The following is a 27,569-nucleotide window of genomic DNA, read 5'->3' on the forward strand; positions in this document are numbered from 1 at the left end:
CGCGGCCAGGGGAGGCCGGGGGCTCCATGAGCGGTGCAGGCGGCCTCCGACCAGCAGGCGGCGCGGCCTCCTTCCCGGCCCGGCTGCGTGTGCGTCGCAAGAAGCGGGCCAGCGCGGCGCTGAGGGACTCAGGTACCGGGACGGGCAGCGGCAGGAGGTGGGCCCGGCGGCGGGGGGTCGGGGCCAGGCAAGGCCTGCGGGAGGGGCTCTGGCGCGGGGCCCGCTCCCTGCTGAGTGCCCAGCCGCGGGGGCTGCCGAAGGGCGCAGGCCGCGCACCTGGCCGGGGTCGGGCGCCGCCCCCTGTCTGGGCGCCTCGCGGGCAGCCTGACCCCGCCGCGCCGAGGCTGGGCCCTGGCGCCGCTCGCAGCTGCGGGAGCTGCCACCCCCCTAGCGCGGGGGGAGACGGCCGGGCCTGTCCTGGGAGCCGGGCCCAGCCCGCTGCGTAACACAGGCCGGGTCATTCCCATCCAGGGCCAGGCTAGCGGAGTTACAGCAGATGCCGGCCAGAAACCCTCCCGCCCTCAGTGCTCGGACTGTGCCTGCCCTTTAGCTGGTAATCGCCTTGTGGCAAGGCCTGGCTGAGCGATGGCTTTTGTAAAGCCCCGTGTCCCCCCCGCTCCAATACAAGCGTTAATGTGTAAATAGTGTAGTGCAAACTAATCCCAGGTACGGGGGAGGAGGAGAGGGGTTGTGCATTCGGAGTAATGATGAATAATAGCTGTGGTACTGGCCTGGCAATCAGGTAGGTTCCCAGTGTGATGTGGTCGCACAGAATTAATGCTGTGTTGAGCTACTGTAGGCAGGGGTATAACTGACTAGTTTTTAGCACCTAGGTGTCAAGAACATCCCTGACAAATTGGACCCTATCCACAAAATTGTCATGAAGCTGTGAGAAGACTAAAATAGCTAACTCTGCATAGCTTGAGTGATATAACTGTCTACAAATACTTGAAATGTCACTATGAAGGCAGGGGAGGGGCCCTTTGAAATGATGAAGGGATGGAAAAACTAGAAGTAATAGAAAGAAAATGAGTGAGGAAAAAAATTCCCCACCTTACAGTCCAACTTTGACTTACAAAGAAATATGAGCAAATCTATAAATATGTACAGCTTGACTAAATACCTTAGAGGAGTGTGAGAGATGTAAAGATGTACCAGAACATTAAGCATGTAAACACTAAGGAGGCAGAGGAGTTCCCTTTTTGTTCTGCCAAAAATGTAACTAAGAATAATGGGGTAGAATTAAGAAAATGTGGTGTATCAGGAAAAACTTTCTTACAGTGAGATGATCTGTTAGACTGAAATAGTCTTTGAAAAGAAATGGTAGACCTCTTATTTTAAAAGGTACTGTCATTTATGATTTGTACTGTGGTAGCACTCAGAAGCCCCAGTCAAGATTGTGGTTCACTTGTGCTACATACTAATGAGGGCTTGTCTACACATACAGCACTGTAGCAGCGCAGCTGTAGCGCTTAATGAAGATGCTACTTCGTCCCCGTGGGCATAGGTATTCCACCCCCTCAAGAGGCAGTAACTATGCCAACAGGAGACAATCTCCCATTAACATAGAGCTGTCTCCACCAGAAGGTCGGTTGGTATAACTAGAGCCCTGAACGGATACAAAATTTGTATCCGCATCCGATTCCCAATCCGCAAACGTGGTCTGCAGATATCCGCATATGTGGATGCAGATATAAAACAGATATTTGCAGATTTGCTCTAGATATAAAATTTGGATCCACATCCATCTGCGATCCGCAAACAGATGCAGATATCTGCCAATATAAAACAGGTATCAGCAAATTTGCAGGGCTCTAGGTATAACTGTCGCTCAGGGCTGTGGATTTTCCACACCCCTGAGCAATGTAGTTATACTGACATAAGTCTGTGGTGTAGACCAAACCTAATATAGTTTTAGTTCTGTGTTTTGTTGTTTTTAAACTACAAATTACAAACCAGTAAGTTTTATTAACAGGACTGTATGTTCTATATTTTTAATAAGCTATGAAAGTAATGCAGTGTTTGCAGCCCAAATATAGAATCATGCTAGTGCATGAGCATCAAAAAGTGAAACTGACTGGACGCTCACTTTGTGAGTTGAAGAGAAAGGTGTGTTGGGGAGAAAACCAACCACACCAATGGTGAAAGGTTTATTTTTAATGTTTGTAATAGCCTAAAATGATATTAGCTAGCTATACAGGCATAGATTTTTAATATAGTTTTTAATCTGATAATCTTATACAAACTGTAGGGAACAGTCCTGCACTGGCAGAGGAATGATTAGATGACTGAAGAAGTCTTTCACTTGTAAATTCAGTGGGCTAAATTCTGTTGTATTCTGCAGCCCTTTTACGCTGCCAGAGTAACATAAAGGGTAGCCTCAGCCACCAGAGAATACTCCTGGTGTAAGGTTTTTTTCTTCGGTGCCACAGAATTGCCAGAATAGAGCTATGCTGCTCCCTCCTCACAGCCCCCAGTGCAGCGGATGGGACCAGAGTACACTGTATAGTTAAAGCTTTTCTTGGTTGTGGAGCAGCTCCTAAAGGACTGTTGCATTTGAGCGTAATTTAGAGCTACCTTCTGGCAGTTGTAGCTCAAGAGCATTGGAGATTCTGCCCCACTGATTTTAATAGCTTTGAGCACTATCCTTGCATCACTAAGGAGTTGTCTATACAGGGAAATGGGCCAGCATAAGTTATTCTGCAATAGGACCCTGTATGGACACTTATTCCAGAATAAGAATGTTCATACAGAGAGTTATTCCAGAATAGCCATTGTGCTTTAAATGAAAAGGAGTACTTGTGGCACCTTAGAGACTAACCAATTTATTTGAGCATAAGCTTTTGTGAGCTATAGCTCAGTTCATCAGATGCATCTCTAAGGTGCCACAAGTACTCCTTTTCTTTTTGCAAATACAGACTAACACGGCTGTTACTCTGAAACCTGTGCTTTAAATGCACGCCCTTCCTTATTTTGGAATAATTTCCCCATGTAGACAAGCCCAAAATCTCACAAAGTGTGAGTTCACTGTAGTTTGTTTTTTTCCATTTCTTCCCTGGAAAGCTGCCTTCCACCTTTTAACTATTTTAATACCAAAATAAACAACATGGCTGTATTTTGTTTTGGGTGGTTTTCCTACCATTTAATGCTATTTTTATTCACTAGACTATTTTGGCAGCTTGTCTTCCAACATTTTCTAAAATCTTGTGTGGATTGTGAGCGACTAGTAATAGATCAAAACAAGTTGTGAGAAAGTCTAATATTTTTGTTCAGCAGTGCCAAAAAGGATAAAATAAGAGTTTGTGTATAAGTGCTGCTTACTATGAGCACTGCTCTTTAGCCTGAAAGACAGAAAAGAGGCTAACACAATGGGAAGGAAAAGAGATACTATTGGAAGGCTCTAAAAAGTATAATAAAGAACCCGAAGGAAAAATTGCAGCAACCAACGTTCTTAATGACATTGCAGTGTGACTGTATGTTGTCACAGTAGCTCTATGTGCTGTGACCCTTTATTTTTTGTATAGTTTCTGACCACTCTTTCTCCTGGTGTTGTGAATCGTCTCTCAAGGCGTTTTTAGGAAATCTGAGTATGGCTGTTCATTCTTTCGGGCGCTAGCCTTCATTGTAAAAACAAACTGTTTTTTAAATAATAATTAGCTTTGGAGAAGAGTCACTTGGTAATAAGACCAAGTAAAGCTATAATGGAATTGAAAGACAAAAAGATATTTGAAGAAAGCTTTAGTTTTGCAAAATGTGAAAATTACAATTTTAGTGTTTTCTAATTAGTTTTAAAACTTCATTTTTCTGATGCAACTGCTATTTATATCAATTCCTGTCCTGAAAATCATACAGTCCAAGACACCAATCCTGCATACATTTATGTAGGTGCTTAACTTTATGCCTTTATGTCGGTAGGACTACTCATATGTACAGTTAAACATGTGTAAGTGTTGGCAAGGTCTGGCCTAAGAAGACAAATTGCATGTGAAATGTGGTGGAGAAAGACACAATCAAATATATATATTTTTTTATAAATGCTAGTTTTTAAAGTTATTTTTAAGATCAGGTAAAATATCAGTTATCCCCATTTGCCTGTTGGTCTCACCATCATTAATTGCCTGACCTTTTTGGTGTTGTGACAGAAGTGCTTTTATAGCAGTTGACACTGCACATCAGCAGATACTGCAGTTTGATTGATTAGTGTTTTTGTTTTGCCAGGATTTGCTGTGCTTTCTGAACCTTTGATTTTTATGTAACTTACTCAATGTGTTGAGTAACTAGATAGGAAAAAAAACAAAACTAATCATGAAAACTGCTAGCCAAATGAATGCATAGGAGAAGATTTGCTTTTTAGAGAGAAAAATGTTAACTTCAAAATAATGTGGTAAGTGCCCCTATTATGTGGCCATTGGGTCCATTACTGGTTGAGTGAGTTTTGATTAAACAACTTGCAGCTCACTTTTAAGTATAATTGAATTCTTTTATTAAATATTCTTACTCCCATGGAAGAAAGTATGACTTCAGTTTAGTAAAGAATGGTGAGGCTATTCAGAAAGGCTCTGACTTTAAAATAATTGTTTACATTTTTATTTGACTTTTTAATAGATGCGACTTAGGATGCAGTTGTGTTGTTTGTGCTTTAAAAATCCATCATGAATACAAACATTTGAAAGTCAGGGCATTCACAATCCACTGGCAAGTGGGACATTTTTGCTTCTGAGTATGGGGCCCAAAGGTATCAATTTTTCAAGAATTAAGCTTTATTTTAAAAAAATGAATTTTCTGCCTCTTACAGTTGTGAACATAACCATCCAATTGTGAATTGATTGTAAGCTGATTGATGCACAACGTTGTTTTCCTGAATTTTCACAAATTTACCAAGCGGCAGAGTAGAATTAAAGGACTCTGGTTAGTTTAATTGTTAATATTCAAAATCTTGTAAACAGCAGTGTAACTCTCAAGAATCATGTCAAATTCATATTTCTCCTGCATGGAAAAGCTATATCATCACCAGACACACACAAGGACAGAGAAAGCAACAAAAAAAAAAGAAAGAAGAAGCTAGGCCAACGGTTGAGTAGCAGAGACCCCTTCTGATAGCCCCAGAGATTCTTCAGGGAAGGAGACAAAATTCCTTCAAACTTCCAGCATATAGAGGGTGGAGCTTCAGATTTATCAGATACCTCCAAGTCAGCAGGTGATTATAAAAGATGGAATACCTTGTTAGAAATCCCCCGCACCCTCACCAACATCTGGGGCTTCTTACCAGAGCCCAGCCCTTCAACTTTATTAGTAAGGCCACCCCTTTGTCTTTTTGATTTACCTTTGGCTCTTAGATGTATGGTAAACTTTTTGAGTTCTGGGTATCTCATCACAAAAACCATTATGACAGCTCGTACTAATTGGCACACTTGTTGTGACTCTGATACTATGGTGTATAAATGCATGTAACTGGCAATCTCAACAGAGCGGCTAAGGACTGAATGTACATAGAGACTGAGCTGTCTGTTCATGCCTGCAGGTTGTCTCTCCTGACAGAGTTGAGGCACACTGTTGGGTGGGGAAGTTGTTACTACAGTTGGCCTTGTTTCTGTTTTGAGGACAAGTAGATTTTAGTTTTAATTCGGTCAGCTTGGCACTTTTCCTGAGTTATAAACTATAAATACAAGGAAACAAAAAATCATTCCCTACAGTTTTATTTAAACTTTGGAATCATAACGTTTATTTTAAAAAGTCATGGGATAGCACAGTAGTCTAGAAGTGATGCAGTGCCCTACTATGTGGGCATCAGAGATGTGAACCTTCAACTCAGTCCCCTCATTCCTGGGCCAGCAAGTCTGGGAGTATGCTCAGGAGTCTTGTGGTCCTTCGTATCTGCTGATTCACTCTCCCTCCCCGACAAATTAATCCTTCTAGAAGCAATGTTGGCAGACTATAGCAGGAACTGTTTGCTTGTCTACATGGGGAAAAAGACCGACCTAGCTGTAGCAAGTAATTATTCTAGAATAATGTCCACACGGGGGAGTTATAACGACATGGCTAGAGCAGTGTCTGAGTTGGTCAAATTCCCTGTGAATACAAGCACTATGTTAGCCAGAAGAGGCAGGATTGATAGTGGTGGTAGGAGAACTGAGGGCAACAACAGACACTCTCTGTGGAAAACAAAAGTAATTGAAACAGTTGTCACAAATTTTGGGATCCATGGTTTGTACAGATTTTAAGGAGGCAGTTTAGTTAGCAGAAACTAAAATACACAGTGAACAGTTTAGTTAAGGTCTTGTGTATACAGAGTGCTCCTGCTGTAACCTGATGACTGGAAACTTTTATTTTGTTTTGTGTTCCATAGCAACTTCCTGGATGGGTGATTCTTTTGGAAGCAGTTAAGATGCAAAACTTGGGCAAATAGCTGTAGTTTATAATCCTGTTGAACAGGTTAATGAGTGAGTCCCTCTAGCTTGAAGAACAGAAATTGTTTTTTTGTTTTAGCTTTTAATTTTTTTCTTTACTGATTTTTCTAGAAAAATACAAAACCACCAAAAATAATACTGAATGAAGAAGACATTTACATTTCTTCAACAAACATCATTACTGACATCAGGAAAAAGGAATTTAAATACCAGATTATTGCTTTATGAGTTTAGCTACTATTTTTTAAATTTTGACACAAGAAAGGATCAGTGTTTAGCATCAGTATGTACTCATTAGAAATGTAGCCTAAAAATGTTGTGCATTGCATCATTTCATGGCACATCAGTTCTCCTACCACCACTATCAATCCTGCCTCTTCTGGCTAACATAGTGCTTGTATTCACAGGGAAACTGACCAACACAGACACTGCTCTAGCTATGTCATTATAACTCCCCCGTTTGGACATTATTCTAGAATAATTACAATTTCATGATCTTCAGTATTGGCAAATAGCATGTTCGTAATAAGGACCTATTGTGAACAAGCACAGCAATGTTTTTTTAATATTTTAAAAGTTTTTCCAGAATAGCATACAACACTATAGATGTATAGTACACAAAATTAAGATGGCTCTGCTAACCTAGAGTTCCCCTAAGCTGACCTGACTCTGTTCGTTAGCCATTATATGGGACTGAACGTTGTAAATGCCAATGAAAACACTGAAACCTTGGGTGACCATATTTCCCAAAGGGAAAATTGGACACTGCATGAGGCTAGCCTGAGCTGCTTATCCACGCCCTCCCCATGCGGGGCTGGCCTGAGCTGCTCACACAAGCCCTGCCCCCCTCTCCCTGACTGGGCCTGGCGTCAGTGTTCGCCCAAGCCCTGCCTGCCCTCTGCCGAGCCCTTCCTCCCCCCTGCACAGGGCTGGCATCGCTGCTTCTCCCCCCTCTCTCCCTTCCCAGCATGTTCCTCTGGAACCCCCGCCCTTTTTTGTTTTGTTTTGTTTTTTTAACAAAAGTGGGCATTTGTCCCACTTTTTCAAAAAAAATCAGGACGGCTGGGACAGGGCTTAAAAAAGGGACTGTCCTGGCCAAAAATAGGACATATGGTTACCCTACTGAAACCTTATGAAAGGGCCCATGGAGGTTAAATGTATGGGTAGGAGATTTAACCTAAAAAACGTAAGCACAAATGTTCAAAGGAAGGTTCATGGCAAGGCATAACCCTAGCTAGAATATGTCAAGTGATAACTGACAAAAAGGGGGGGGGAAAGGTAGTATATTAATATAAAATTCATGTGGTTGACTGGTTTGTAATGTGTGTATCTTAATTTGCTGAACAGCACTATGCCAGATGTACCCATGACACTCAATTCTATGTCCCTGAAAGGCAGTAAGTCTCTCCATTTTAGTAATCTCAAGGTTTTGAAGCTGTTGACGGTATGTGAACTGTTCTTCTATAAACAGGCAGAAGTAATCTTGGTGGTTTGAAGGAAAGTGATCTTATCTTGAGACCCAAGGCCCAAGTCCAAGCCTCTAATATCAGTAGAATAGGAGGGATCAGAGACCAGACAGGATAGCCATCTTTAGCATAAGTGATGAGAGATGTTTTAGGACCAAAGTTCCTGGACAATGCACTCTGTTTTTGGTGGTAAACAGTTTGATGGGATAGAGTCTTGTAACTGTGCTGCAAAACTTATATCTAGCTTTTTCAAGTTATTTTGGATTTCAGGATCCTCTTTTGTCCCCCTAATAATTTAAGCTTTTACTTGCAAGTTTTCTTTCAAGAAAACTACAACCACAGAAACCAACAAGAAGAAATAGTGAGGGGTTATATGCTGTTTGCTGCAGTTGAATGTGAATTCAGCAGGTCGTATGGTGGCACCATTCATCCACATACAAACAGCAATTTGAGAATAAATCACTTATTAAAGAATTGATTTCTGATGGACAGTTGCTCACTGGCACTTGTCTCCTATTGCATAAGAATCTTTTAGGAGCTGCAGCAAATTCAAATGGAAATGTATCATCAAGAGCTAAAAATAATTATCAGTAGCTTTTAAACAAAAAATGTTGCAGTGACCTTGAACCTAACTACTGGAAGTCCTTGTTGTTTAGCATTCCTGCAGAATACCAGTGGAAAGAGAATGTGCATGAAGGTTTCTGAGCAGGAAGATATTTTTACTTATGAAGAATGTGATTCAGTAACTTCTCATAAAGATGAAAGTATTAGAACTTATGGCGTTAGCCAGCAAATATTGTTTCAACTTCTATATTGAGATTAAATATATATATTCCGTTTCCTTCAGTCCACTTTGCGTGAGACAATTGCAGTGAATTAAGTCTGCAAGTAATTTGAACAGGTATGTTCAACATCACTATAAATTATTCTCCTAACTGAGTGCTCCCTATCCAAAGTATAAAAATGGTTCAGAAAGGATTTTTAAAGGCATCTATTAAATAGTGAAATATTTTGAAACAAATTCTGTCTGTAAAAATACTTTGGTGTAACTGATTTGCATATATGTGGTTGGTAGGGGAAATGTTTGTGAATCTCATCAGTAAAGCTGTGGTGTAAAGTAACATTCTTTTCTGCAACAGAGCAAGATCCGAAAATTTCTTTTGGGGTGGGGGTACAGCACATTCATTATACTGTACTGGGAGGCAGTGTCATCTAGTGGATAGAGCACTAGATAGAAATAAGAAATACGGTTCTGTCCCTGGCGCTGCCACTAACTGACATGTTGAGTGAGCTTGGCCAAGACACATCCACTCGCTGTTCCTCTGTTTACCCACATGGGGTAATTATACTTACCTCCTTTGTAAAGCACATTGCTGTAGATGAAAAGTGCTATATGGGAGCTGGGTAATATTGTTATATAGCAAAGTTTCTCAGGGTATGGTTATTATTAAAGTCAGGATAGTATAGCTATAAATCTCACACACCCCTATTTAATATTGTTGAAGGAAAATGGGAACGATTACCTCCAACATTGGTATCTTGCTGACTGGAAGATTCCAGCTCTAAAACTGGATTTTCAGGTCCCAGTTAGTGGAAAGGATTCAACACTTGAATCTCCTTAGTGTGCAGCACATGACATAGGTAGCACTGCTTTTGCACTGCCACCAACTCATAAGTCCCATCTGAGAAAACACAAAATGATAGCAGGCCATTAAAAATTGTAATCTCTATGACCCCTGGATACAGTGCACCAACACCGTGGAAAGCGAAACTCTTGGGAAAATAGCTAAAGGCAGGAGTAGGGGAAAATGCCAAGTGCTGTAGGTTAGTGAAGTGTAGATCTGTATATTGTGAACTCTGTATTTGAGAGGTATTCAGAGCCCTCAGTGGGATTGGTTCTGGCTACCTGAGAGGTTGCCTCCCACAACAGTTCTGTTTGACTGGAACAGTGAAACTGTAATCCAGTGGGGAGGGGGAGAGTGAGTGCAGGAGATCTTTCAAAGGAGCTGAACGTAAACTATGGAATTCTCTCCCTAAACAAAAATGACAATAGGCCTTACCATTTTCAGAACTAAATGCAAAACTTATTTATTCAACGTAACTTTCCCTCAATTTCCACATACCAAAGAAATCCACATGCAAACACATCCTGTAAACTGAGTAATTTCTCCTACATGCCAGGAAGGAAGGGGGAGAGGGAGCTATTTGTTTCTATTTTTAAATACTTGAGAGGTACTCATATACAGCCGTGATGGAGGAGGAGTCATACAAGTACCTAGAGAGTGTTTGTGTTTTTCTCTCATGGATAAAATTACATCATTTTAGTTTTGTTTATATCTTGCATGCACATGTAAATAGGGCTTATTCTTGTCTCGCTGTATTTTTACGTGCAATCCCAGTTGAACAGGAAACCTCACTTTCAGAGGATGTGGGCAAACTGCTTAAGATGGATGCTTTGTTAGTTTAAAAAAAGGAGAGGCTATACGAGCCAGTGTCAAATACTCTAAAAGTGTATGACAAAAGAGTGGAAGATTATATGCAATTAAGGAGTTGATGAATGTGGAGTTTATGTGTAAACTGTGTACCTCTTACATTAACCTCTCCATATTCTCCATCGGAGAGCTTTGACTTGTTGACATATTCTAAATATCCCGTTGCTGCTAGTCAGAATATCACCAGTGGTAACTCACTGGCATTTTGGCTCAGGGAATCAGAAGTAGTCATTAATGTTGGGAAGTCTCATTCACTGGTAACATGTCATTGCATCCTATTGATCAGTTTTTTAAAGGGCAAAGGTAGTAATGGTTACGCTCATTCATTTTCTGAGATGGCGTGAGTGTTCCTAGTTTTTTCCCCCCGGCCTTTCAGAACTAATACATTATGGGTGGCACTGACTGGGTGACTAAAGGGTTTTGGCCAGTTGTAACCAGGGATCCTAGTTTTCTGTGATTAAAAAACCCCCAAATTTTCTGATTAAAAATGATAAAAATCTGTGTTTTTCCGCAATTAGAATGGACACTGAACTTTAGTTTCCCAAGTCACAATATGTATAGCTATCAGTTGAACACAATGTTTTATTGGTATACAGTAGAACACCATTTATCCGAGCCTCCATTATCCAGCTGTCCATGTTAACCAAACCACCAGCTGCCTGGGGCTGATTGCCCATGCCCTGCCACTGTCAGCCCCGGGTGGCTGGTGGTTCAGTTAACACTTAGAGCCGGGTAATGGAGGTTTGCATGAACGGGGTTCTACTGTATGTAAATTTAAAGTGCATTCAAAAATCAACAACAAGAGGGGAAGGTTGTGCGCATTTAATAAGTGACACTGGTACTTTCAGTAAAATTTAGTTAATGTTTTTATTTTTTCACAAAATGTCAAAACTAAAGATTCTTGGAAATGGATTTCTAGGATCCCTGATCATAATTAATATCTTTGTGATGCATATGAGAGAGAGGGAGAACCTTTCCCCATGAGTGATCTTGTCTCGTCAATGATCCAGGTATTTCTTTGTCTCTTCATGGTACTGAGGGGTAGCTGTTTTACTTAGCTACTCTAACTTCTAAATGTTGGGAAATACAAAGAGGAAAACATCCACTTGCTGCAAAATAAAGTTACCCAGAGATGGTAAATTTCAAACTTACAAGCTGTTTAAGATTTGACAAATTGTGGCTAGTAGTGTAATTTTACTTGCTAAAGATAATTCCGCCCCTGCTGCTTCTGCAGTGTCTTGTCTAAATGGGCACAAAAAATGTAAAAGAAAAAAGCTTGATTTATTAGCAGAGTTACAAGCAAAATTACAGACATCAGGCTTCTAATAAAAAAATGTAAATAACTTTTACAACCATCTAATCATTTCCCCTATGATCCTCTTGAAAACAGAATAATTTCATTAGATTCTTCCTCTTAGTGTGATATTTCCACTGCACTAAATCTCCTATGGCACTGAAAAAGCAATTTATTGCATAATTCCCATTAATAGTACAAATACACTCTATGATCACACTACTGTGTTCAATCTGTGTGTATTGCATAGACTTACAATAAATTGATGTCCCCTTAACACCTTTTCTCATTTGAAATGATATCTTCAATTGATTATTTTAAAATAGTCATTTCATATTACTGCAACAAAATGACAATGACCATATCTTTGTTACACAAGTATACTGCTTGTCTATTAGAAGATACATATTTCAATAAATAGTGCCACATTTTTGGAACAGGTAATTCACTGAATCAAATTACATGCGTTTGTTCCAGGTGCAACAGTGGTAATTCTCACAAATATTCAGAATGCTTGTTTTACAATATGTTTGCTTCTCAACACTATAGTACATACTTTTCTTTTTAGTTTGTCTCATACATTTGTGGTGACTGGTAGATGATGCTGTGTTTTGCTTATATTTAGAGGTGCCATCAAATTTACCTTTCTGAAACCATTTAAGGAGGTTGGTTAGTACTTCAATATTTCTTCTAATCCTTTTAACAAGTACTGGTCATGGCAGAAGTAACCCGTTTGGCATACGTCCTGGATAAGGTTGCAACTTCTGATCAGAGCGCTAAATCCACAGTTTATTTATCCAAAGTTATCAAAGGTATCTGAACAAATAAACCATCATAATTGTGCTGTATTTTGATGGCGGAAAACTTCACTAAACCCGATGCAGTTCAAGATATTAGTGTATTTTTTGTTTAACATTTCTGACATTAGGGGACTGGTAATTTTGGGAGGGACTATTCTACCTTTGTCACTAGTTTGTGACAAAGTTAGAACCACTGGCAGAGGTTGGTAGCCTGCATGTTGGAATACTGGAATTATGTTTTGTGGGCTGGAATACGTCAGTTGCATGGTCCATAATCCTCAAACAGTGGCAAGTGGGATTTATTTTTGCTTGTTTTTATTTACTTACTGTGGAGCATTAATGGTTTATCCTAATTCTTCTGCCTTTCATTGTGCATGTCTCTGCAGATTGTAGTTCATATTAGTTCTAAACCAGAATACTTCCAGTCCTGCTGCATGATAAACAGCTGCTTCTTCACACACCTACACACCACAACTACCTTGGCATACTTAGTCCAGTGAGTTTTTTCTGGTGGTTAGATTGTTCCATCAGGATTTGCATGTGAAGTACCTGGAGAACTCCAGGAGGGTTTACCAGATGTACAAACAAATACTCATTTAACAAAACACACAATTCTTTTTTAGGAAGTTCTGTACTGTTCTTCTAATGGAATAGTCTGTTACAGATTTGCGCTGATACACTACAAGACATTTTATTAAACAAGCTTAAGGATCCCACCAGAGTCCTTCAACATCTGAAGGAAAAATCTTATTTTCTTAAGAACAAGTGAGTTTTTATACTGTTGGTATGTTTGTGCTACTTGAAGATTTTTAAATGATTTAAGGTATTTCTAGTACAGAGCTTTCATGTGAAAATTGCATCTTTTGGAGATTGGGCCTGTCAGCTCCTGGGGAAGGTTTGGGTTGAAGAAGATACAGTTGTGCCACTTTAATTCTGGAAGGGAAATAGGCAAGAAAATTTAGATTGCTGTACAGGGTGGATTTGATCTAAATCACCTGTCAGGAAGACTTCATTTAATCATGGATTTCTATATAAAAGTGCATTCTTGTTGGGTGTTATAATCTTAACACATATTCTTCACAATTCAGAGATAGATGTAGATTTCATTTTTAGAAGGTACACCATATACATTTTTAAACAGTGATTTATTTTGAAAACTTTTCAAATTAATTTTACAGCTGTATCAGAAAATGAATGATCATTTGGTTATTTCATTTACCAAAGGTAATTGAAGCAGATATTTATGAAGTCATTGGGAGGTGAACTATCTCCAGTTCAACAGGTTAATCATTAATATTTGGAGGATTTTCTTGTCATGCTGTATTAGGAGGAGAACATCACCAGACAGACATTTAAATTGTTTTATTTAACTAAAACAACAACGTTATGTATTCTGGATTTTTTTCTTCAACAGTAAACATATGATATTTTAACAAAACAAGCATATGAACTTTGAATTTAGTTAAACATTCAAGGTTTTTAAAATCAGGTTTGTTTTTGTTAAAATTGTTTTAAACTAAAATAGTTAAATGAAATTAAAAAAAAATTGACTGTCAGCCAGGTCAACATGAGGAGCTTAAAATATTGGCTTCTGCAGCTACCTCTGTCGTTTTCACCTTCATTTTCCTGTTTGTTCATAATCTGGAAAAGAAAAACAAGCTTTCCTGCTTTTTCAGGTCCCGAACAATTTCTCAATTTGGAATGAATTAGTCCAAAGGACAAAAATACTCTTTCTACACCAGCAGAAGAAGCTACTGTTAAAAGTGAGATTTATCACTTCAACAGTGTCTGAATCCAAGTGCTTAAGTGACTTCCACCAGTTCACTGGTGTGACTTTCTTTAAAACATCATCAGCAAACATATTTCTTGAATGGTTCACCCTTAGCTCTGAAGTTTATTATAGTTGGCATTATGGAGGGATGATTGCTGGATGTCCATGTCATAGCCAACTCCTCTGCTTCAGCAGTTAAAGTTTGACCCTGGTACTGAGCATTGAGAATATTTGCAAGAAAATGAGCTGGAGATATTGCTTGTCCCATTTGTTTTTTTAATGCTAGTAATTTAACTCTGTCATTGCATATTTCTCTTTTTAAGATCTCATTCAGTTCCTTCCAAATTTCAACAGCATCAGCAATAAAACAGCTATTTCCCTGAGTTTTGTTCAAGGCTACAGAAATAGGCTTCAGGGTACTCAGCATGTGTTCAACATTTCTCTTTGGCCCAATGTTGAGAATAGTGCGATCTATTTTTTCACAATTTTGTTCACAAACTGTCATCAGATTAAGTCAGTTCTTGATATAGTGCTCAAAACAGTCCACTACTGAGTTCCATCGCACAACTTGTGGGAGAGTTAGCTTGGTTTCTCCCACTTTTTTCAGAGCAGCTGCTGTAAAGTGCTTGTTACAGAAGTGTTTTGCAATTTCAACAACATTAACCTTTATTTCTGGAACACTGAAGTCTTTGGCTAGGCGGTGCATCAAATGAGCCCTGCAACCATATGTTATTAGCTTGGGACTCTCTTCTAAATTTCTTCTGATCTTGGATACATTTGCAGCATTGTCTGTGACCAAGCTGCATACTAGACATTTGAATTTTTTTTCACAGTTTGTTATAGCTTTTACTGCTACTTCTTGTAAGTATTCTGCTGTATGTTCATTTCTTGATGTATGAATTGTTTCTGACAGGAAGACATTCCCTTCTTCTGTTGTCATCCAGGCACATACAACAGGATCATTGTGGACATTGCTCCACCCATCATGACTCAGGATAACAATTTCACCCTCTAGGTGCACACTCTTCAGTTTCTCTTTCATACACTTTATCCAGCAATTTGCCTGTGACATCTGCTCTGTTGGGTGGACTGTATCCTGGTCTTAATGACCAAGCCATGTTAATGAAGTGTGGGCTCTCAGTCATACGGAAAGGAGAGTTTGTTGCATAAATCGGGCAATTTTTTCATCAATTATCTCTTTTTGTAATTTGCTGGTTCCTATCACAAACTTATCTGTGGTTATTTCTGGATGATAGAGATTTTTTTTCTTTTTCCTACAGGTGATATACTGTGGCTATGTGACATACAGTAACTCCTCGCTTAACATTATAGTTATGTTCCTGAAAAATGCAACTTTAAGCGAAACAATGTTAAGCAAATTCAATTTCCCCATAAGAATTAATGTAAATGGGGGGTTAAGTTCCAGGGAAATTTTTTTCACCAGACAACAAAAGACTATACACACACAATAAGTTTTAAACAAACAATTTAATCTGGTACACAGCGAAGATGATTATGAAGCTTGTTTGAGGTGGTGAAGTCAGAGGGTGGGATATTTCCCAGGGAATGCCTTATTGCTAAATGATAAACTAGCAATCACCTGAGCCCTCAAGGGTTAACCCATTGTTGTTAATGTGGCCTCACATTCTACAAGGCAGCACGAATGGAGGGAGGGGAGACAGCATGGCAGACAGACACACACACCGTGTGTGTGAGAGAGAGAGATGGGCATTGCCCCTTTAAGTATGCTGACCCCACGCTAAGTACACTGCCTTTTTAAGTAGATCACCAAGTTGTGACAGAAGCTGCTGCCAGGAAGCTCTCTCCATCCTGAGTCCTGTCGTGTCCCCCCCTGCTCTGTGGAGATATGGGGTAAGCAGGGTGCAGGAGCAGGGGGACACCCTGACATTAGCTCCCCACCACCACCACCACCCACACACACAGGAAGCAGGAGGCTCCCGGGAGCAGCTCCAAGGCAGAGGGCAGGAGCAGCACATGGCAGTGGGGGAAGGGACAGCTGAACTGCTTGCAGTTGATAGCTTGCTGGGCGGCTGCCGCACAGGGAACTTAGGGGAACGGGGAGCTGATGGGGGGGCTGCCGGTCCACCCTGGTTCCAAGCCCCCACCAGCTAGCTGCAATGGGCTGCTCTTCCTGCAAGCAGTGGACAAAGCAGGAGGTTGCCAAATGATGTTATAAGTGAGCGTTGTGCAACTTTAAATGAGCATGTTCCCTAACTGATCAGCAATGTAACAACGAAACAACATTAACTGGGACGACTTTAAGTGAGGTGTTCCTGTACATGATGTGACTGAAACACTATCATTGGCAGATAACTCTGAAACTGTAGAAAATGATGGTAATCTTGAAGGTGGATAGTCTTCAGAATCCTGTATGTTGAGGATGGATTTTCCTAAACAAAATAAGTCAATGCAATTATTTAATTATTATTACCATACTGCTCATTTAGTATTACTTATTGCTTTCACTGACACTCTGTACTACTTTAAAGGTGAAATTGTATTTTCGCTATTTATTTATTTTGGCTATTTATTTTGAATCATAACTGCATCTAAAATGATAGTACCATAGAGTAACCACTATATTTTTTGCTCAAACATGAGAATTCAAGAATAGTCCAGAAGGAAGACAGGCAATCCTTAAGAAAGAAGTATGAAATAAAAAAGTTTACCAACCTGAAGATCCTGCATGTTCAGACATGTTCCTGTCATCATTTTCAAGTCAGCACTATCCTGAGAAGGAACACTTCTCATGATGTTGTTTCATTCGGGCAACCGGGCCTTGCATTTCTTTGTTGCACTGTTTGCATTTTGCACGCATGCCTGTCTTACCCACAGGTAGGGGAATTTCATTAAAATATTCCCAAACTGGGTCTATTTTATGGCCTGCTGCCATTATAGGTTTTCCCTTCTAGTGAGAGAATGGTAATGGTAGATCTCAAATCAATGAAGGCTACACTCAGAAAGACCTCAAGACTTCTGGAGTATGCCTCTCAAACAGTTTCACTTTTGTTTCTCCTGCCTGTCTCTCCCTTCTCACATTTATCTCCAGACCTATTCTGCCCCCAACAATTTTCTATTCATTGAACTTTTTGAAACTTTGCACTTTTAGAGAGAGGTAAGGGATCGACTCTGTGTACACAAATTTGCGGAGGAACAATAGGGTTGAGGTCTGTTGTTTCTCACCTCTGTATATTTATTTATTTATAAACATTTTTGCTGTTAACAAGCATGTTGTCTCTGGAGACACAAATCCACAGTTTGAGAACTGCAAAACTAAGCATCTCTGATGGTATCTTCTAGACTGAGCACTGAGTCCCATTGGGTAGATAGAAAGACTACCCTAAATAATCTATACAGAAGCCCCTTGAACCTCATAAAATTGGGTTCCTAATCCGTGAACTATTGGAACTCATTCATGAAACTTTTCTTAAACATTACATGAGTATATTGTCTCATACTATAGAATTAGAATTTATAATCCCTATTCCATGATGAGATATCTTTTGAGCTATAATGTATCTTAATTAAAACTATCTTGAGATAGGATTTTTCTTCAAAAATCATTTTATCAAAACAATCCGATTTTAAATTTAAAAAAAAAATCATTGATTTTTAGCCACCCTGTTGCTGTTGAGTCCTTGCCTTGCAGCCCACCAGAATTCTTGTAGCATTTCAGTTGGGAGTACCAGATAAATTCTGTGTTCTTTCAGTTGCTCTGTCCATACTTGGATAAAATGGAAGCAGTTCATGTCCTAAAGGGAAACAATATTGTGTGAACGATCTTGTGGCTTTCTGTTGCTGGAGATGATTGTGGAAGAGAGAGCTTTCATGTAAGCAGTAAATTACCCCCTACATAAATAGTACTTGCAGACTAAAAAGAATATATTCTGCATAGGTGCTGAGTTATTAAGTCATTCTCTGTGTAGCTGTTCAGGGCCAGAAAGCTATTCCCCACCTCTTCCTCTTCCAAATCTGAGATAAGAAAAGTCAGTTTTGTGTCTTGCCGTGACAAAGTAAATAGTGTTGATACATACATTTTTGGTAGTGGAATTCGACTAGATGAGAAATGCCAACTTGTGAGGTGTAAATAATACTTGTTAATTTGAATAGACTAAAATATTACAGTCCCTTAATCAGAGCAGCATTCCAAACCAAGGTGCATGTCATGCAGGTATTGGAAAATGATTATCTGAAACACTAGGGAAGAGCTATAAAGCATGAACAGTGTAAACACCCCAAAAGCAAGAGAATTCTTAAATCTAATTCTTTGGCTGCTGGCCATATTTCCATTCTTCCAGCGAAATGAGTGTACTAGGCTGGGAGAATGCCTTATATAGGCAAGAGAATTAAAGTACTTAAGTAACCTATCAAAGGTTCAGCTAGTTAATCAGAATCCCGGTTATAATCTGCTAGAGATATGTCATGAGCATGGAGTACTAAGTATCCAAGATTCATAATTTCTTCTCCGTTCCCCCCGCCCCAGAAAAATTCTAATAATTTATTCACTCTCTCCCCACCCAAATCTCACTTTTTTCACAATACCTATTATCTCTAGTTAGTCAGCTGAATCATATTTAATCAAATAATATTTAGTAAGAAATCTGTGGTGCAACCAATTTCTACCTTGCACTTTTAGTCCCAAAACAACAAAGCACATGTTTTATCTTTAAAACCTTTGGAACTATTCCCTTGCTTTGCTGGATGGGGGTCCTGGTGTGGAAATTGCACCCACAACAGTTCTAGACCCTCCTTTGATTTATCGTTGTTGTCTTCACATTATCTAAAAATTCTATCATGTCATCCTTTGTCTAAGTTAACTTCCTCTCGGCAGGGACCTTATCTTTATAGTTGCTTGTGAAACACTGTGCTCACCTATGGTGCTGTATACAAATGTTCTGCAGAGATGGCTGAAAAATGTAATTTCCTGGAGAGAGTGAAGGAGATAATGCTCACAGTAACAATGAATTTTTTCAGCAGCTGTCACTACTGTATATTGAAGTTCAGATGTAAATAAGGAACAGATAAATGAGAGAGGAAATCCCATTAGTGACTTTATTTATAGTACGTAAAAACTCTGATTGATGTTACTATATCCATTACTTTGAGAGCCCACTGTGTTTGTTCAGTCCTGTAATCTGAGTTATAAAAGATGACTCTTCTCCTCCTCTTCCCCCCTTTCTAAATAGAATTAGCTCACAGGCTGGACCTATCAAAGTTTTCTTTTTAATATGAAATCTACAGAATGTGATCTCTTCCTCTGTGGGGTTTACCTAGTGTCTTGTATTCATGGTGGTGCTTTAATGCAGTCATCTGAAGTAACAAGGCTATGCATTTCTGTTCCAGCAGGTGTGTGCCCAGGATTAAAAGGAGCGTTGTCTATGTATCAGAAAAGACTGCAGCATATTAAAATAATATACAATATACAATAATTTCAGAGCTTATTCATAAACTACTTCGCATTTTTATTTGAGAAAGCGTTTGTGAGGTATTTGCATTGTATTTATTTACTTCACTTCACCTGATCATTTCATCTCATTTTTAACTGCAGGTTTGTCACATACTCCAGACAGAAGTGGAACAATGTCCTATGTTTTTGTAAATGATTCTTCCCAGACAAATGTGCCCCTATTGCAGGCATGCATTGATGGAGATTTTAACTATTCCAAACGGCTGCTGGAGAGTGGCTTTGACCCAAATATTCGTGACAGTCGTGGCCGAACTGGTCTCCACCTTGCAGCAGCCAGAGGAAATGTAGACATCTGTCAGCTGTTGCACAAATTTGGTGCTGATCTACTGGCCACCGATTACCAAGGTAACACAGCCCTTCACCTTTGTGGGCATGTGGATACCATCCAGTTCCTAGTCTCTAATGGACTCAAAATTGATATTTGGTAAGTTTGTCTCTTTTTTGACCTCTTTATAGTATATTAGTCTCTCTCTCAGAAGTATTTGTACGAATAGGTTGCCTGATACAAATGCTTTAGTGGTAAATTCAGTGAAATTCATTTTTTTAAAATGCCAGTTATGGAAAAAAAAAAAAAAAAAAAGCATGGGCCCACTTCTAACTGATATGAACATCATGAAAGGCAATAGAAGCAGGAGCTGTTGGGCTGGCCTGGCATAGCCACTGTCTCTCACTAGCTGATGGCTCTGCTATCCTGGTTTGGCCAGACAGCCAAGAGGGGGTGGATGGCATCACAGAATAATTTAGAATGACGGATGATTTTTTTTTTAGTATTTTCTGTACCACAGTCCTAATGCTTTAATTGACTACTGTAACAAATAAAGACTATACAGTAAATGTGTATCAGGTCTCTGGTACTCTTTGGGAGACTCTGCTATCTTTCAGTGCTCCCTCTTCCTCAAAGCGAATCCTTCTTTCAAATATGGTATATTCTTTCTTTCAGCTCCCAGCAGCTGTCAGATGCTAGTGTTCAGACACAAGCACTCCGAATACCAAATAACTAGCTATTTTACTGAGTACAATTAAGTTATCCAGAGACACGTTGTTCTGAGAACTTTCTGCACATGCATCCCAACAGAGGAAAACTTGGCAGCCGGCAAAAAGTTTAGGCCCTTGGGCCTTCTTTTCATCTTTGATTATTGGAGCTGCCCATGATCTCCTCGTATCCGCAGTATTAATTATTGGCCAGCCCAGGATCATCATGTGGTTTTTTCCTTCCTCCCTTTATCCCAAACACCTGTTCGCTGGCAGCCTCTAATCTAAAGGCAACAAATGCACTCCTACTTGGTTTGGTTTTTTCAAAGGTAGAAGTAGGAGGATTCACCCATCTTGTGTTTTGTTTATTGCTTAATATTCTGTGACTCTTATACAGTAAGGAGCTGTGAAAGAAACTTAGATTTCAAGCAGTAATCATACAAAGCCTTATACACTGATATAAATATGTTGCTAGTTTGTTTATATTTGTTGCTGGAGCATCCAAAGGCTGTAATCAGGATAAGACCCTGTTGTACTAGGTTTTTTGACTGTGTACCAAGAGTAAAATATTAAAGGGTTGTGTGCTTTAAAAATAAACTGTACTGAATTTTTCATACAGTTGCCTTTTATTCTTGGACTTTTTATAACTAAGAATAGTTAACTATTTTGTGTAGCTAGTGACTAATCCTAAATACTTATTGGTTAGTACATTTTACGTTGCATACTTATGCAGATTCAGCCTATCTTAGAATTCTCATTTTATGGGTTATCTTCCCCCATCCCCTTTCTTGGGGGGACTATTTTAGCAATCACCAGGGTGCAACACCACTTGTTCTGGCAAAACGAAGAGGAGTAAATAAGGATGTAATTCGATTGCTAGAGTCTTTGGAGGAGCAGGAGGTGAAAGGATTTAACAGAGGAGCTCACTCTAAGATGGAAACCATGCAGACTGCAGAAAGTGAAAGGTATTATAAGACAGATGTTTACTAGAAAAAAATAAAAGCATGTGTGTAAAGTATATCTTTGTTGGTAAATCCATATTGTTTTCTGCTAGATACATGAGTTGACATGTTTGTCCCTCAAAATGGAACCAAAGATTTATAAAAATTACCTTTCATAAAAACTAAAGTTAAATATAAAAGTTTGTGGTTTTGTTTTTTTTTTAATTTCTAGTGAAAGAAGTTTTTATAACAGCTAAGTATTCCACTACAGGGTTTGCAACCCAAATATTGTACCATTTTACTGGTGCAAGATAATCTGAAAATGAAATTCACTTGAAACTGGTTATAAGCAAGTCCCTCAATATCCTGCAGCATTATGCTCTAGAAACTAAGGATATGCCTACACTGCAATTAGACACCCGCAACTGGCCCATGCCAGCTGACTCGGGCTCCCATGGCTGGGGCTTAGAGGCAGTTTAACTGCGGTGTAGACGTTCGGGCTGGTGCCTGAGCTTTGGGACTTTTTCCCTAACAGGGTCCCAGGGCCTGGGCTGCAGCCAGAGCCTGAGGTCCAGCCTGAGCCCAAACATACGTCACCCCATATGCTTAAAAACAAGCCTACTCACTTTACATTTTATATCTTAAAATTTTACAAGATTCCAAAAGGGGTTGGACATTTATATGGATAAGATGAATATCCAGAGTTAGAATAGGTTTCAGAGTAGCAGCCGTGTTAGTCTGTATTTGCAAAAAGAAAAAGAGTACTTGTGGCACCTTAGAGACTAACAAGTTAGAATAATTACTGATAAAAATTTTGGAATAAATATTCATTTCATGTGTCAAGGGTTTAAACCAATCTCTAACAATTAGGGAGAGACCTAATGTGGAGGAAAGATTATCTCACATCTGCCTGCTCTGGGGTTTCTTGCATCTTCCTTTGAAGCATCTAGTGCTGGCCGCTATTGGAGACAGAACCCTGGACTAGACAGACCACATATCTGATCCAGTGTGGCAAGTCCTGTTTCCTATGGGAGTTTTACAATTCACTTTAATGGGGCTTGGATTTAGCTGTGATTTTTGAACTGATAATGTCCCTTTAAAACCTGTAACTTCCTTTCCCTTTTGGAACCTTCATTAATGTTCTCATTTCATTTGGCAGGGAAACCTGTAACTTGCCTTTTGGAATAACAGACTTACAGTTTACTCCCAGTTTGATTGTGAGCTAGTTTAAAATATCTGAAGTATCTCCTTTTGTAATATAACTTTGTATACTAAAAATAGATCCAGACAGCATTAGAAGCAAATGAATGCACATGTGTGCTTTGTAATTAAATAGTTTCTGTCCTTGTAAGAGCACTGTTTGTGGGTTGGCTTTTCACACCTCTAGTTTCACTCCTACCTTTTGGTATTATTTCCTGATTCTAGAGACTCTCAGAATAGAATCCCTACTTGTTTCTCTCCTCCCTCATTCCCACTATGCATGAAGCCAAGGGAGGATAATTGCTGTTCCCTCTGGAGACCCTGAACTTCACTTTTGAACTGACAGGAGAAGTTTCTAGAGATCAGTGCAAAAATGTTCCCTCCTTTCCTGGCTCAGTTTAATGCCGCCTCCTCCTCATTACACTCAGTTGCTTCTGACTCACAAACAAAGGACAAAACAAAATTCGGTTCCCAAATCAGATTTCTTCTTTTTTCCTTTGCCCACCCCATATGGTATCAGATTGTGCTATGCCTGGGCAGAACACTCCCTCTCTATTTTCACATAGAGAATCTGCTTGTATGCATAGACCTACTGACCTGTAACTATAACAGGAAGCAACACTGAATGGTTTTGTTGGAAGCAAAATGAACATTTAAGGATTTGTCACTTACAGATTTTTCCAGAATAGTTTTATAGAGGCACTTGTTGCTTTATTAATGTTGCTTTTAATTTGGTTTCAGTAGAAAATGCCACAGGGGGTTCTTTGAGATTAGTGAGCACCTTTGGTGGTTTTCTTAACAATGAACTTGCCCCCCCCTTTTTTTTTTTTAGATTGCTTTGTGCCTTTCTTAACCCCTGGAGTGATTATGTATTAACTAGTTGGTTCTTAATTAGTGAGGAAATGATAATAAGCAGGGAAGATGACTAAGTTCTGTAGTTATGGGTAGCTTTGCAGCCAGCGGTGTATTATCGCCTCGGCCGACAAGGCCAGCAAATTTGCAGGGGTGGCAAATTTATAATAGCCATAGGCGCCGACTTTACCTGGCGCTGGTGTGTGCTTGTGTCCCTCCCAACTCCACCCCCCAAATCCCTGGCCCTGGCCCTGCCTCCTCCTGCGGGCACACCACGTTTCCCCTCCTTCCCCCTCCCTCCCAGGCTTGCTGCACGAAAGTGTTGGGAGGGAGGAGAAGCGAAGCGGCGGCATGCTCAGGGGAGGAGGCGGAGCGGAGGTGAGCTGGGGGCGCGGGGAGGGCCGCAGCAAGTAACCCGGGTTGGGGGGGCAGAGGAACTGCTCCCCGCCCCAGCTCACCTCCACTCCACCGCTGCCTCCTCCCCCAAGCACACCGCCACTCCACTTCTACCCCCTCCCTCCCAGGCTTGTCGCAGGAAAAAGCTGCCAGTGGGTTCAAACAAATTTGTACAAAAACTAAAACAAGTTCATATGGGGCTGGGGGCGGCAATTATTTCAGGGCCTAGGGGTGGCAAAATCATTAATCCGTCACTGTTTGCAGCCAAGTAAATATTTAAAAACCAAAAAAGACAAGCTACTTTACTAGAAATGCCTGAAAATTTCTGCACATGACACTGTAGTAGTTCAGTAAATTACTGGAGCTTTGTCTAATTATTATTCAGTAGTTGTACTTTATAATGAGGAAAAATGTCACATGAATAACATTAATGTTAATCAGGAGTGTATTTTCAGAAAAAAGGTTTACAAATGAATCTTCCTTCTAGGCGAGTGTTACTGTCCGTCTTTAGTCATATCAGAAGCAAGAGCATTTAAATGGATAGTGTTAACTCACAAATTACTTTTATCTGAAATATTTTGTTTCTATTAATATTACAGGATATGCCTAAGATTACTGTAATTGAAAGATATTGGAGGAGAGGGGAATCTGTTTTTACTCTGTATATTTTATGCCTTAACATCACTGTCTACATATCTAGTTTCACTGTTTCTCTCTCTACAGAGTAAAAGCCTGATTCTGCAAATGCTTATGCTCGTATGTAACTGCTCATCTGGGAAGTCGTGGGACTACTCAAATGAGTAAAGTTACAGACCTGCATAAGTGTCTGATCAAGACTTTAGTCAGTTTTTTTGCTGTTAGTGTGGTTCCTTCATACATCAGTAGAGGAAATACATTTGCTTATTTTTTTTAAATACTTCTCTGTACCCAAATCAAAGATTCTTTGAAAAAATAGATTATAAGGTCATCTGTCTCAAAGGATTGCTTGTCAACTACTGTACATTGAGTTGGTGGGGTCAGGGGAGGGTCCTTTTCTTATCTGCTGTCTTGAGATCATGCGTAAGTACTGTAAATCTGAAAATGTTTAATTCTGAATTTTGAATGTTTTAGTTGTATTAGCAGGATTACTCTTATACTTAAGGATGCATTCTTTTACTTGGTGTGTTTATAACTTTAATCCTTCACAGTGCAATGGAAAGCCATTCCCTCCTTAATCCGAACCTGCAGCAAGGTGAAGGGGTTCTTTCCAGCTTCCGCACAACATGGCAAGAGTTTGTGGAGGACCTGGGCTTCTGGAGGGTGCTACTCCTGATCATCGTCATTGCCCTTCTCTCTCTTGGAATCGCATACTATGTTAGTGGGGTGCTTCCTTTTGTGGAAAATCAGCCTGAATTGGTGCATTAAAACAAATGAAAAGAGGCACAACGTTCTTTTCCTGAGTTCTAATCTTTGGTTTTGAGCCTCTTATAATTTTTTTTCTCAGTGCAGCTGTATATACTGTTTGCCTTTTATATGTACTTCTAACCCTTTTGGAAGAGAGCTGCATTAATTTCCACTAACACCACCAAATTCTAAAGCATTCCTAGGCTACCTCTGACATTTCTTGACTTCTAATCAAAACTTATAGATAGCAGTGTTTAGTGATCAAATGTGGTGATTATAAAAGGCCCTTCATAAATAAATAGCAAATCCTTGAGCATGAAAAAATGTGTCCTGGTACAGGACCAAATCGTCTTGTTTTCCATTTAAAAAAAAAAAAAAAGTGAAACTACTTTTCTTATGCTTCAGCTTTTGAGGAGGAGTATTCTTATAAAAAGCTACCTAGATTAAATTGGAGTAATTTTAATATATTCTGATATTTACATCATACAACACTGTAAATGTGCAGTTTTCTTAGTGCACTCAGCATGTTCACGTGTATGGTTATAAAGTAGATATACATTTAAAGAATGAGAAACATTTCAAATTTTATAACTTTGTTCAACTTCCTTTGACATCCTTGGATCAGTCTTGTATTTATGTATTCGCTTAATATAACATAGGTTTTTTCCCAATCAGTGGGGTGATATTAATATTTGTGTGAGAATAAATCCTTTGAAGTGAAATTATCTGAAGTGCTTTTGGACCCAAACATCTTTAAAATGCAACTTTTTCATTTGAAATACCTTTAAGGAAACATTTTCTTTGTAACGTAGATGAAAAGCGATTCAAACATTTTGTTCTGTGTTGCTGTGAAACGTGTTATGCAGGATAACTGAGTGTTTTCACAGACACTACAGTAAACAGTACGTTCATTTCATTTGCAGTTTTGTGCGAGGGTTTAATTGGGATATATTTTTTGTTATGTTGCTATCAGTTTCAGCTGTTTTCAAATGACACTCAAAATGTTATAGGGTACTTTCTGAGTTAACATAATGCAACCTTACAGTGAGTGTCTTCATATTAGGGAATATTATCTAAATTGAAATCTGGCCCAATGTGAGGTCATTGTTGTTGTTAATCTGAAATTATAATACCTGATGATTTAATACTCTTTTATGGAGACTGGGTAAATATGCAGTAAGGTTGGGATTGTCAAAGGTGCCCAACTCCCACTCAATTTCCATGGCAGTTAGGTGCCTAACTCTCTTAGGTTGCTTTGACAATCCCAATCTAAGTGAATTCAGCAAACTTTAATAATAAACAGCAAAAGGATTTGTTTTACTAAAATGATCCTAAATCACGCAAAATAAACTGAACACATGCAAAGTTAGAAATTACGGTAAATGATAGTGGATATACATATACCTTATTATTGTGTTAATACGTATTTGTTGTCTCTAGTTTGTGATCATTGACTGAGGAGGCATCTTGTCTTTGTGATGTTGGGTAGGCTTCACTGAAGCGTTCATTCTAAATTGTTTCTGAAGAATTCTGAGTCTTATTTTTCATTTAGAAGCTATTCTTCCAGATGCTACAAATGCAGCAAAGAGGGAAGCCTCCAAAAACCAAAAAATGAGCTTTTCTTCTAAACAGTTTAATTTGTTGTTTATCTGTTTATGAATAGAGAAACATAAGCTATTACATATAAACTACATTCACTTGTATAGGTAAGTCCATTTCTGTTAAGAACACTGTGTCTTATATTCAATAATGAAATTTTGCATTATGCGCACACTGTATAATTTGTAAATGTATTTTGAGTGTGAATGAATGCCATAAATAAAGATGTATAAGTAGACACATTCATTTTATTACTATTTTAGAACAGAACTAAAGATTTTATTTCATTTTAGTGATTCGCTGTTAATTTCTTTCCATTTTGCACTGACCACATTGAAACAATGTGTATTAAAAAAGAGGATTTTTTCCCATTCTTAATGATTGAGGCATGAGGGTTTTTTGATGATGCAGGGCTGGAGACCTCCCACTTCAGAAAAATCTAGCTTTAACATATATGGTGTTGGGGAATGATAGATTATTTTTTGGGGCTTGCATGTTTTTTTCCCTC

At 39.2% G+C, this 27,569-nt stretch overlaps 1 protein-coding gene across 2 annotated transcripts; it reads left to right on the forward strand.

Moving 5' to 3' along the window:
* Nucleotides 1-27,349, forward strand: ANKRD46 (ankyrin repeat domain 46). Of its 2 annotated transcripts, none has more exons than XM_084621916.1 (4): nt 1-132; nt 19,800-20,142; nt 21,497-21,655; nt 25,267-27,349. In XM_084621916.1, the coding sequence occupies exons 1-4, from the start codon at nt 27-29 to the stop codon at nt 25,481-25,483; spliced, it is 825 nt and encodes a 274-aa protein (XP_084478042.1). In that variant the 5' UTR covers nt 1-26; the 3' UTR covers nt 25,484-27,349. The 2 variants fall into 2 exon arrangements, with proteins under 2 accessions (XP_084478042.1, XP_084478043.1); XM_084621917.1 differs by having other exon boundaries at nt 61-157.
* The last annotated feature ends 220 nt before the right edge of the window (nt 27,350-27,569 follow it).

This window comes from Lepidochelys olivacea (assembly GCF_965140295.1).
Source record: "Lepidochelys olivacea isolate rLepOli2 genome assembly, chromosome: 2".
Classification (NCBI taxonomy): domain Eukaryota; kingdom Metazoa; phylum Chordata; order Testudines; family Cheloniidae; genus Lepidochelys; species Lepidochelys olivacea.

Bases quoted from the DNA above. Each gene is read 5' to 3' on its own strand.
- ANKRD46 (XM_084621916.1), top strand. From the start codon at position 27: ATGAGCGGTGCAGGCGGCCTCCGACCAGCAGGCGGCGCGGCCTCCTTC. The intron at 133-19,799 runs GTACCGGGACGG...TTTTAACTGCAG, and splicing joins CGCGGCGCTGAGGGACTCAG to GTTTGTCACATACTCCAGAC. The intron at 21,656-25,266 runs GTATTATAAGAC...AATCCTTCACAG, and splicing joins CAGACTGCAGAAAGTGAAAG to TGCAATGGAAAGCCATTCCC.